General features: G+C 50.1%; 1 protein-coding gene across 2 annotated transcripts; it reads left to right on the forward strand.

Annotated features, from left to right (window-relative positions):
- The first annotated feature begins 9 nt into the window (after positions 1-9).
- On the forward strand, positions 10-12,433 carry Tp53 (tumor protein p53). Of its 2 annotated transcripts, XM_059270973.1 has the most exons (11): positions 16-540; positions 7,007-7,108; positions 7,390-7,411; positions 7,510-7,785; positions 8,563-8,746; positions 8,827-8,939; positions 9,431-9,540; positions 9,801-9,937; positions 10,029-10,102; positions 10,970-11,076; positions 11,819-12,433. In XM_059270973.1, exons 2-11 carry the CDS (start codon positions 7,035-7,037, stop codon positions 11,898-11,900), a joined length of 1,179 nt encoding a protein of 392 aa, XP_059126956.1. In that variant the 5' UTR covers positions 16-540; positions 7,007-7,034; the 3' UTR covers positions 11,901-12,433. The 2 variants fall into 2 exon arrangements, with proteins under 2 accessions (XP_059126955.1, XP_059126956.1); XM_059270972.1 differs by lacking the exons at positions 10,970-11,076; positions 11,819-12,433 and having other exon boundaries at positions 10-540; positions 10,029-10,527.
- The last annotated feature ends 267 nt before the right edge of the window (positions 12,434-12,700 follow it).

Consider the following 12,700-nt stretch of genomic DNA (forward strand, 5'->3'; position numbering starts at 1 on the left):
ACAAAAAAACAACTTAGCTGCCGGTGTTGGCTCATCCCTGTACTTGGGAGGCTAAAGCAGTTGGATTGCCGCGAGTTCGAGGCCAGCTCTAGCTCCAAAGAACCTGTTTCAAAAAGCCAAAAAGAAGACGATTACGACTATCCAGCTAGATAGGAAAGAGCAGTGTTCCGCGCTCTTCCGAAACGGTTTCCACCGATTTTGTCCTCGCAACTCTGTCTTAGAGTACTTTTCCCAACGCGTTCCTATGGATAGCAACAACGCAGGGAGAATCCTGACTCGGCAGCTGCCCCCCTTCCGTTTCTTACCCTCCACCCACAGAATGACTTGCCCTTACTTGTCATGGCGACTATCCAGCTTTTTGCCAGCAGTCTCGCGGGGGTTGCTGGGATAGGGACTTTCCCCTCCCATGTGCTCATACTAAAAGTTTTGTGCTTGAGTCCAGTGCCACTGGCTGCAGGTAGCTACCGCGATCTGGGGGCACCTGGCATCCGGGTCCGGAACCTCCTTTCCAGCATAGTGACACGCTCCCCTGGAGACCCGGTAAGTTACCGACTGAGCCTGATGAGTCCTCTCTGAGTCACCGGCTCTCGGTTCGCATAATCTGAGGCTAGAGAGAATCGTGGGGTTTGGGGGTGGGGAAGTGGGGGGACGCAGCCGGCTTGGGGGAGGTGGGGGCAATGAGAGTTTGGAGGGCGGGATGAACAAGAATGCAGTGTTGGAGATGATGTAGATGATGGGGCTCCTAGGACCAACCAGCCGAACACCTGAAAAGTAGATAGGGGATTTGGGGGCCGCTGAGACGGCCTAAGGGGTTTTCTCTCTGCCACCCCAGATGCACACCTATCTAGTCGCTGCGTGGGCGGTGGAAGCCCCAGAAATAACATGCACAAAGCACCGTGATTCGAGATCCATAGCTTAAGACTTTAGAGCCCACAGCATCCTACTGAAACCTCGGGACCTCGGGCTCCATTCCTTAAATAAATCGGGGTGACTCGGGAAGCCCTAGCTGCTACGGTCCCGCAACTTCCGGACCTTTGTCCCGGGAGGGATTTTTTTTTTCCAGACGCACCCCAACCCTGCTAATCGAAGAAAATCCAAAAGAAAAAACTGTTAGTCTTGACAATGAGAGGTGTTTGCCCTGGGGACCGACTGAGATCTCTTGGTCTGAAAGGCCCGCCGACCCTGTTATTGTTTGGCTCCACATTTGCATTTCTGCCGCTTGCAGGAGCATATTTCCGGTTTCTTTTTTTTTTTCCCCCGGAGCAACTCACTGCTCACTCGACAAGAGGGGAGCAGAAAGGGGAAAAAAATGTATTCTAGGCTGGTGCGATTGCTTGAGGAAAACTATCCTCGATCATCGCGTTTTCCTGGATGGCTTGCTTGCTTTTGCAAAGGAGGAGGTGTTTATTTAAAAGAGTGAGAGGATAGGTCGTTTTTTGGTGCCGGAAAAACAAATTACCAAGTATCCGGTTTTGGGGTGAGCCATTCCCTTGCCGAACGCATTCCACACGTCCTGAAAGCGGAAGGGGCGTGCCTTGGCCACGGGCGCCCGGAGATCTTAAGTGCAGTCGACCTGCGCAGGACTCTTCCAGGATAGACTATCCCCTGGTCCTGCATTGTCCATCTATAGAGCAGGTCATTTTATTACAATTTCTTGTCCCGCACTAGAGATTGTGCGTCTTTTTTCTTTTTCTTTAGTATCTCCACACAGCACTTGGGAAGGGGAGTAAATTTCTTTTTGTCCCTCTGAAGGGACAAAATAAGTGAACGATTGATAGACCGGAAAAAAAAAATGTTTTTTCGTTGCTGCAGGTATAAAATTCAATGGCAGACTAGAAATTCAGGTTTATAGAGAAGTATACAAATGACTATCCTTGATGTTTTAGACGGGAAGGGAACCCTAGTGAGTGAAGGTTAGACCGGACAGTCCCAGGTCTATTTTGTTATGCAGATAGCCTCCCAGCTCTTGTAATCCCTTGACTGGACTCTGAATGTGAAAAGACTCCAATCCAAAACTAAAAAGGGAGTGCCTCTGAGCCCCTTCCCTGTTTACGAATGTAGAGATATGTAAATTTTGTTTACTTTTTTTACAAAAACAACTTAAAGAGCTAGACTTTTTTACAAAGGTCTTCAGTTTCTCTGAATAATTTAGTGCAGGGGAGTTGGGGTCAAGGATGGGTAGTATACACCTATAATCCATGCTTAAATCATCTGTAGCTTACTTAAGACCGTGTAATGTAAATGCTATTCAAATAAATGTTATAATGTTGGAGCCAGGCTAGACAGGGTGCTGCTAACCTTTAATCCCAGCGCTAGGGAGGCAGAGGCAGGCAGGTATCTTGTGAGTTCGGGGCCAGCCTGGTCTCAATAGAGTGAGTTCCAGGACAGCCAGGGCTACGCAGTAAGACACTATCGCAAAAAGAAAAAGGGAGCTGAATGTGTTAATGTTCAGCGCAGACACGGGACTGCATTACACGGTGGCAATTTAGAAGCATTAGAAAGCCAGAAGTGGGAGGATCTCAAGTTCCAAACCAGCTTCTGATACATGCAGGGAGTTCAAGATCAGCCTGAGCAATACAGTGAGACCCTGTCTTAAACACACACACACACACACACACACACACACACACACACGCTTAAGAAGTGGACACAGAAGGAACTGAAGTTCAAGGTCATCCATGGCTCTGTAGTTCTAGACCAACTTGGGGTGAATTAGACAGTGTCTCAAAAAGAAGTTCAGGGGCTGGAGAGGTGGCTCAGCAGTTAAGAGCACTGGCTGCTCTTCCACAGGACCCAGGTTCAATTCCCAGGACCCATATGGCAGTTCACAGTTGTCTGTAACTCCAGTTCCAGGGGACCCAACACCCTCACACAGACATACATACAGGCAAAACACCAATGCACCTAAAATAAATGAGTTAATTTTAAAAAAAAAGAAGAAGTACAAAAATTAACATGTGTTAGCAAATCAGACCTAGGAGGTATTTATACTGGAAGGGTCAATGCGCTAGCCCGGAGTGCTAGAACGCCGAGGATGCTGAGGCAAGAGGATTTGGAAACCATCCTGGGCTGCATGGCAAAACCTTGTCTCAGAAAAACCAAACAGTTGGAGATACATGTGGTAGAGTATTTCACCTAGCATGCCTGAAGCCTGGGTTTAAACCCCAGAACCACGAAAACAAAGGATGAGTCAGTCCATCTTGACCAAATATGATTTGTCCATGGGTTGCTGTGTATCAAACAAATCTCTGTAATTCACATGAAAGTCCTGTGAATGCTTCAACAGGAGAGAAATGGCGGTTGACTAGACCTCGGCCTTTTTCCATCCCTTTATTTCCGTTATGTTTATGATGTGGAACAATCTGAGTGCCTAGAATCCAGCGCTACGGCAGTTAAGGCAGTCCAGGAACGAATAAGGCCGGCCTGCAATGCATTGTGAGACCGTCTCAAGAAAGGGACAGGGGCGCAGAATAAATTCCAAAAGTGATGTATCCAAGTGTTGACTCGTTAGAGAAAGTCACCTTGGAAGGGGCAAAAGTAACTTTGACTCCTTGTGTTAACTTGGTGCGGATTCAAGACCTACACATAAAACTGGTAAACTTCTAGGGGGAAGTAACGTCTTTACATTTTGTTGGGTTTGTATTGGTTTGTTGTTTTGGTTTTTTGCTTATTTTTCTCTCTTTAGCTGATGGAATGAGCCAAGTGTCTTTGTCTTGGTGTAGGAGAGGGTTGGTTACAAGGCTATTTGAAAAGTTACCAAGCAAACATTGAGTATTTTCTCGTTTCCACATTTTAGTTACATAAACAATGTATGCGCTTGCGCTCTCTACCTCCACCCTCTTGTTTAATAAAGCTAAAGCCTTGTCTGGTGGTCAGCCAGAGTCCCGTGAACTCCCTTCCTGAGACTTTCACAGGTTTGTGAGTTTTTGCTCACCCTGTCTTTCACAGGTTTTCATACATGTTTATAAAAATAAGTAGTCCTGCTGGGCAGTGGTGGTGCACAACTTTAATCCCAGCACTCGGGAGGCAGAGGCAGGCAGATCTCTGTGAGTTCAAGGCCAACCTGGTCTACAGAGCGAGTTCTAAGACAGCCAGGGCTACACAGAGAAACTCTTGTCTTGAAAAACCAAAAAGTAGGAAAGAAAAGAGTTCTAAACTAGATGTAGTGGCTCACACCTGTAATCTCAACACTTAGGAAACTACGACAGGGGGATTGCTGTGTAGCCAGTCTACAGAGACTCTCAAAATAGAAGATAAAAGTAAACAAAAAATAATGGTGTGCTTTTATTTATTTAGCTGCGGTGTGTGTGTGTGTGTGTGTGTGTGTGTGTGTGTGTGTGTGTGTATACACATGAGTTTTGGGGGTAAGCAGGCTTGGCAGCCAGTCGTGGACCCATGTTTTGAGTTTCTCTGCAGATTATATTCTTCACCCGATAGGTTTCCGAAGCATTTTTCAGAACCGTGTTTTATTTGTGCACTTCCCACCAGTGGATTCCGTTGTGATTTCTCTAGCTCCGCATCCAGAGGACCGCTGAGAGGAGCGCTTTTTGGTGCAAGCCTCCTGCTGGCCATGTCAGCTTTTCTAGGAAGTGTACCTGGAAGTGGTTTTGCTGAGTAGGGAGAAGCCTGCTTTCAGCCACCCCAGACACTGCCTTGTTACTTTTTAGAACCAACAGTGTATCCCTGACTTTTTTTTCCAGCACTGGGAGTTGAACCCAGGGCCTTGGACAAAGGAGGCAAGAACTCTGCCACCAAGCTACACAGCCTGCTCCAGAAGATTTTTATACTAAACTCTGAAACATTAGGAGAATAATCTTGTTCAGAGTAGGGTGTGGCTTCCGGATTCCCGGGTTCCCTTCCTTTGGTGGTGGTGGTGGCGGCGGCGGCGGCCATGCCTGTGGCGTTTGTTTGCTTTGGTTTGGCAGGTTGGAAGGTTGCCATAGACAAGCCTTGAACCCTTCCAGCCATCCTGCCTCAGCTTGAAGATCCTGGATAAATGATTTCATTCCCTTAACTCTTCCTCCGTCTGTTAATAGCTCCTGCCTAGCCTTCTCGGGATCAAATGAGTGAGTCCCTGAAAGTAGCGGGCCTCTTCCGGCTTTATTACCTTCCCACCCGGCATTTTCTTAAACATCCAGCCTTCATGACCATTGGCTGGATAAACTCCTAATATCACGGCCTTCTGATAAGTACCTAATCAAAGGGGTCCATATTGGCAACTGCTCTTTGTCAGGAAACCCTGAAAACATAGTTACTCCTAATGACCTGGATGATAGAGCAAGGAGACCTCCTATGTCTTGTGAGGCAACCTCGAAGGAAGACTGAGACATTGGACGGCCGTCCCAGCACACACACAGCACACTTCCCTGATAAGGTGAACTGGATTAATGGGGAGCAGTTGGTACCACAGGAGCTCCACTAGCACATAGAGCAAACGAGGCGGTCACATCAACATTGCTGAGCCCTTAATATGCCAGGCACTTGTCTCCGTTTACGTGGGGGAGGGGGGTGCGCGCGCACACACACGTATTCCTGGTGGTAAGGGTGAGGGGCGCTGAACCTGGGACTTCACAAGCTAAGTAAATAGTCTACCACCGAGCTCCCCCAAGGTCAGATCTCAAGGAAATGAAAAGGCCAAAAGGTAGCCCTTTCAGATAGGTAGGATCTTAAAGTAAATGTAAGAGTGAAATGTCCAACTCGGGACCTTTGGCTTCTGAACGTCCTCTCATAAATGTCTATGGTTTTAATTATTAATCTGAAGAGGCTCTGGGTCTCCCTCACCCCTTTCCATAGCCGCCTCCGTGCTCAGAGTGAAGGGCTACAATGTCCTGTTTCCATCAGCTGAGACCTTCCTTGACAAGAGAGCTGTACAGAAGAGCCTGTGGTGAGCCGGATTGTTGGGAGGCCATCTTTAACAAAAGCTCATTCCTTTGCCTTCTGTGTGTCCTCTGCAGGTCACCAGTTAAGTGGCAGGTGTGACTGTCAGACAAATAGGATAACCCAGGGGAAAATATTTTTCCAACTCCTAAGTAAATGAAACGGGCTCAAGCTACAGAAAAGTGGAAGTAGATGTTAAGATTATAATCAGCATTAACAGCAATTGTCCTGGAATGTCTGTCTGTATTGTTAGAGAGAAAGGGAATGTGTGATGTCCCGGGGCACTGGCCAGAGGGCCCTGGTAGTTAATCCTGACACCTGAATTTCGTCCCCAGAACCCACCTTGTGGAAGGGGGGAACCAAATCCTGCAGTCTGATCTCCACACTCGACTTGGCACACACACAAGTACACTTACAACAAATAAGTAAATGTTTAAATAAGGAAGTAATTTTTGTTTTAAGGATAGCCTAGTGTGGCCACCTGGGAGAAAGTAAGATCACAACTACATGGCTAATAATAATAATAATAATGGGTAAGAGAAAGTACCATACAGCTTAAGTGCTCTGAAGAGTATAATGGTGTGGCCTGATGGAGATTGGCTGGCTGCGATTGAGCATTCCTGAGGAGCTATGGCATACAAGATAAGGAAGAGCCTGCCTCGTAGCCACAGGGAGAAGAGCAACAGGAACCTTGCTCTTGTAGAAGGAATCACCACCGACTGAGCCGGGGAAGCTGGCTAGGGCCCAAAGAGGAAGGCTGTAGGGACATTGCTGATTCTTCAGGGATTTGTAAGGGGTTGGGGAGCTGTCCCAAGAGAACAGGTGGGACACTGGTGGTCATTCTTGGAGATTTGCCCTAAAGAGGGTGTGAGCAATGGGATCGTGTGTGAGATGAGTGATAACGGGGGTCAGGGGGGTGTGCTTCCCCAGAGGGAAGGAGGAGAGTTGTAGGCTGTGGGTGGAGGAGAGCTCGTGAGGTGGGAAGTGCCTAACGTGAATCTGGTCAGAGGCCAGGCCAAGGCTAGGGCAACCTGGGAAGAGACAGAAGAGCTGCCCACTCCCTGTTGCTCTGGAAGTGGTGTCCCCTCACAGACTGTCTCAGACCCCGCCCTTACCTTTCTTCTCACAGAAGCCTGGCTGACTTGTTGGATACTGCCATGGAGGAACCACAGTCAGACCTCAGCATTGAGCCCCCTCTGAGTCAGGAGACATTTTCAGACTTATGGAAACTGTGAGTAGATCTCATGGGGCCCCTGAGGTACACCAACCCTCCCCGACCCTAAGCACTCTGTCTGCCAGCAGAGGCCTAGGATAAACAAAAACAGCAGTGCTAAAACAAGATATGGGGTTGGGTGCCTGTAATCCCTGCGTTTGGGAGGTGGAGGGAGGGGGATCCAAAGTTTGAGGTCATCCTCAACTACACAGCAAGTTCAAGGCCAGCCTGGGATAAGTGAGATCCTGTCCACAAAAAAAGGCGGTCAGTAGTGCTAACTCTCTGCTCTTGTCTTACAGACTTCCTCAAAACAACGTTCTGGTAAGGGCCAGGGCAGAACGGGACTGGAGGGTTGGGTGGGCTGGGCGGATGGTGGGCTGAAAGCACAGAATTGAAGTTCTCCTTTGGCCCATCCACAGTCCACCTCGCTGTCCTCTAATTCCATGGAGGATCTGTTCCTGTCCCAGGATGTTGCAAACTGGTTAGAAGGCCCAGACGAGACCCTCCAAGTGTCAGCAGCGACCTCTGCCGCCGCCGAGGACCCTGTACCAGAGGCCCCCGTGCCGGTGGCCCCTGCACCAGCCACTCCTTGGCCCCTTTCGTCTTCTGTCCCATCCCAGAAAACCTACCAGGGCAAATATGGTTTCCGTCTGGGCTTCCTGCACTCAGGGACGGCCAAATCTGTCACATGCACGGTCAGTGGCCCTCAGGCGTTGACTGTCATGTGACCTTTCCGTGCCTGTTTTTTTTGTCTAGGTTTTGGGGGTGGACTTTGATGTATGTCTCGGGGTTTAACTTCCCCCTGGACCTTTGCCTTTTATCCTTCTTCTCCGGGTTTCTGCATCTCTCCAGGGGGCATGAAACTTTCTTTCCTTGAATTCCTTTCTTGGCTTTTGCAAATACTCTTCTGAAGCCAGCACGGTGGCATACAGTGGAGTCCCAGCTGTTGGGGAGGTTGAGTGAGGCAGGATTGCTGAAGGCCAGCCTGAGCAGTATAGCAAGACCCCTTCTTACAAAAACAGGTCCCAGTGGGGTGACACACACCTATAACTTCAGCACTGGGGAGGCTAAGACAGGAGGAACAAAAGTTCAAGGCCATCCTTGGCTACATAGTAAGATTCCCCTCTCAGGAAAAGAGGGGCGGGGGGTGGGGGGGCAGCACAGACATTTAATCCCAGTACTTGGGAAGCAGAGGCAGGTGGATCTCTGTGAGTTTGAGGCCAGCCTGGTCTACAGAGTGAGTTCCGGGACAGCCAGGGCTACACAGAGAAACCCTGTCTCGAAAACCCCAAGACAGAGAGAAGGAAATGAGAGCTGCTGGTGTGTGCCCAATCCTGTCGCCGCCGGCTGCCCTCCACCACGATACCTGCATCCGGTAGCTGCTTGGCAGTGTTGTTCCTCAGATCCCCGTTCCGACCTTGTTCCTAAGTTGGCTTGTCCCCTGACCTTCAATTCATTCTCCTCTCTTACAGTACTCCCCTCCCCTCAATAAGCTCTTCTGCCAGCTGGCAAAGACATGCCCTGTGCAGCTGTGGGTCAACTCCACCCCGCCGCCTGGCACCCGTGTCCGTGCCATGGCCATCTACAAGAAGTCACAGCACATGACAGAAGTTGTGAGACGCTGCCCTCACCACGAGCGCTGTTCCGATGGCGATGGTGAGCATTCCGGGCTGGCTAGGGGGTTCGAACTGGTTGCCTAGGGTCTCCCAGCCTCTGACATTTTTGATTGCTCTTAGGCTTGGCTCCTCCTCAGCATCTTATCCGGGTGGAAGGAAATTTGCGTGCCGAGTATCTGGATGACAGGCAGACTTTTCGGCACAGTGTGGTAGTGCCATATGAACCACCTGAGGTTTGTTCTTTTGAATTTGTTTGAAGACAGGGTTTGATTTGCTCTAGCCCAGACTGATTGATGTTGATCTTATGGGAACCCTCCTGCCTCAGACTCCTGAGTAGTAGGCTTATAGGTGTGAACTACCACGCCCAGCCTGAGGTTTATTTTAACAAGAGGGTCTCTGGGAGAAGAGAGCGGGAAGGGGTTGTCGGTAGCCACTCAGGTGGGAGGCAGAGAGGCTGAGTCCTGTCCCCTCACCATTACCGTGCTTGGGATACACCCCGAGCCTCACACATGCTAAGCAAGTGTTGTAACCCATCTCCAGCCCGCTGGCTTCTCATCTCGCACTCTCTTCTCCAGGAGGTACGCAGAATAGGTGGGATGGCCCCACTCAGCAACTGAAACTGAGGCTTTCTAGAGGCTGTAGACCTGGTTGCTGCAGGTTCCCTGTAGTGGGATGGGGAGTGACTTGGCCTGGGACCTATGTGCTGTGCTGTGTCCTCCCCCAGGTTGGCTCTGACTGTACCACCATCCACTACAACTACATGTGTAATAGCTCCTGCATGGGCGGCATGAACCGCCGACCTATCCTCACCATCATCACACTGGAAGACTCCAGGTAGGAAGCCGCATGCTATGCCGGGTTCGTCCCCAGCCTGTCTCTGTGCCGTGGCTCCCACCCGCTACCACATCCCTAGCCCTCTTTAGCTCTTGCCCTGTTTGTATAATGAAGTCTCCTCCTCAGTTCCCTCTCTGGCTCGGGGACTTCACTTATCTGTGGCTTCTCGGTGTCCCTGGGACTGGGGGGCCGGTTTACTGATATTCAGAATGGGACCAGCTTTCTTACAGTCCTGTTTTCCCTCTTCTCATCCCGGGCAGTGGGAACCTGCTGGGGCGGAACAGCTTTGAGGTTCGTATTTGTGCCTGTCCCGGGAGAGACCGTCGCACGGAGGAAGAAAATTTCCGGAAAAAGGGAGAACCTTGCCCAGAACTGCCCCCAGGGAGTGCTAAGCGAGGTAAGTGGGCAGGACCAAGCAGGTGGAGGGTGGGGTTCAGCTTCACCCACCCCAAATTCATCCCCTTGTCTCTGCTTTTCCTTTTTCACAGTACTGCCCGCCAACACCAGCTCCTCTCCCCAGCCAAAGAAAAAGACACTTGATGGAGAATATTTCACCCTTAAGGTACCAAGGTTGGGGGAGTTGCATGACAAGATGTGTCCATTACTGCCTTTTTCGATGCTTCTTGCAGGTATCAAGCTAGAATTGCTGCCAGGTTCAAGTTCGGAGTCTAGTACAGGAAATGCTATTTCTCTTTCAGCTGCTTTGTCTCTAGCTACGGCGTTAGCTTCAGAGCACATGCTCAGTGGGCTGTCATGCCTCCGAGACAGAGGCTCTCCTTCGTACCTAACTTGAGAACACCAACTGAGACCATAATACAGGTGCTCCTCTGCTTAAGATAGGAACGTGTCCTGGCAAACTCATCCACAGAGGAAAATGCCATATGTAAAAAATGCATTTAGAGCCAGGCATGGTTGACACGTACCTGTAATCTCAGAACTGGGGGTAGCAGCTGCAAATCTGAAGCTTGCAAAAAAAAAAAAAGATAATCCAAAAAGGACATTGGGGTTTAAGGACACAGCCCAGTTTCAGGATACTTACCTAGCATGCATGCACCAGGCCCTAGATTCCTGGTGGCACACGGTGCATTTGATCCACCTAACCTCCAGGACTCCACAGCCCAGCAGCACAGCGCATTTCCCAGATTGAATTTCCCCTCGTGATCGTGCTGTTGAGAGCTGGGGCTGGCTGGCTGTCGCCAGCATCAACAGGGCATCCTACTATGTTATCTATCGTTAACTGGAAAAGGCCCAAACTTGATGCACACTTTCTCCTGAATGCCTGTTGCTTTCACACCATCATAAAGTCCCCCCCAAAACTGTAAGTCATTCCATCTCACGTTGGGGACCAACTTTCAGAAAGAAAGTTGTCAAAGGCATGGAAGTGGTTCCGTGGCTTTGCCTAATACCCGTCCCTCCACCCTTGTCGCAGATTCATGGTCGTGACCGCTTCGAGATGTTCCGAAAGCTGAATGAGGCCTTGGAGTTCAAGGATGCTCATGCCGCAAAGGGGTCAGGAGACAGCAGGACTCACTCCGGGTGAGTGACGTGAGGCGGCTCCCAGCTGTGGTGCCCCTACCCTGACCTCACTCTGAGTTTCTGGTAAAAGACAGTAGGCCCGTTCTGCTGGGTGGGAATGGTTCTTTGGGGGTCTGGGGTTGTTCTACCCTGCCAAGTGCTAATGGGCCCTGTGAGTCCTGCTTACCCCCCATTTCAGGCTCAGTTTCCCCATCAAGTGGAATGAGGGATAAGGTATGGTGTCACGATCCTGTAACCTCAGCAGTAAGGAAGGCAGAGGTCAGGTCACTATTGGAAGTTTTGAAGTCTTCATAAATGTGTGTGTGTATCAAGTTCCAGGCCAGCCAGGGCTACATAGCAAGACCCTGTCTGGGGGGGAGGGGGGTTGCTGGTGCTGGTGTGAAAGGGGAGATAAACTGATTCCCAGAAGTGCTTCAACCTTTTCTGTGAGTATACCTACCCATGGTAGAGACCATCTTAAATTCTTAAATTCCCATTTTTTCCACCGGGCGGCGGTGGTGCACGCTTTTAATCCCAGTACTCGGGAGGCAGAGCCAGGCGGATCTCTGAGTTCGAGGCCAGCCTGGTCTACAAAGCGAGATCCAGGACAGGCACCAAAATAACACAGAAACCCTGTCTCGAAAAACCAAAAAAAAAAAGTCCCCATTTTTCCGGCCTCCAACCTAGAGCCTTCCAGACTTGATCAAGGAGAAAAGCCCTAACTGCTGCCTCCTGTCATACCATCTCTCCTGTCTTCCTGCAGCTACCTGAAGTCCAAGAAGGAACAGTCTACCTCCCGTCATAAAAAACTAATGATCAAGAGAGAGGGGCCTGATTCAGACTGACATCCTCTGCCCCCGTCAGCAACCTCCAGCCCCCCCTCCCTTCCTGCCGTTGTGTGACTTGGGTGGTGGGATACACCAACTCAGCTTTTAGGATTCTGACCCTGAGGAGAGTCTTGAAGAGAGGAAGAAAATTCTTGTCGGTGGGGTTGAAGTTTCCAATTGGCTCTATGCAGTGATGAGGCTTTTATACCTTGCGGCTAGGACTCGGCCCCCTCTGTGAGCGCTGGTTCCTGGCCCCTGTTGGGGGATGGGTTGGTAGTTGCCAGGTCTCTGCTGGCCCAGCGAAATCCTATCCAGCCACTTGTTGGACCCTGGCACCTAAAATGAAATTTCACCCCACCCTACGCCCTGTAAGATTCTATCTTGGGCTCTCAGGGTCCATATCCACCAAGACCCATTTTCCTTCCCCACTGCGCTCAGGATCAGTGTCTTCGAACTCTGCCTACCCTGTCCGCCTTTATCACCCCCTCCCTTTTTATACCCCCTTTTATATATCAATCTCTTATTTTACAATAAAATTTTGTTATCACTTGTATGGTTTTTGAGGGGTTGATAGCAGCCTAGGCTGCCTGGACCCCCAGGTTATGGGGATGAATTTGAGGGGCAGCCACTTGAGTCCAGACAGTGTTGGAGTCAGGGGTGGAGTTCTGGGGTTCCAGAAGAGGAACAAAGCTAGGGACTGGGTCAGTCTGTGGGCTGCATGACAACAAGGGAGAGCGGTCACTCCATTCATAACTGGGGAACCAACCATCCCTCCTCCCTCCCGCCAGGGCTGGCACACAGTCCTCACCCACCCTTCT

This window comes from Peromyscus eremicus, chromosome 8a (assembly GCF_949786415.1).
Source record: "Peromyscus eremicus chromosome 8a, PerEre_H2_v1, whole genome shotgun sequence".
Lineage (NCBI taxonomy): Eukaryota > Metazoa > Chordata > Mammalia > Rodentia > Cricetidae > Peromyscus > Peromyscus eremicus.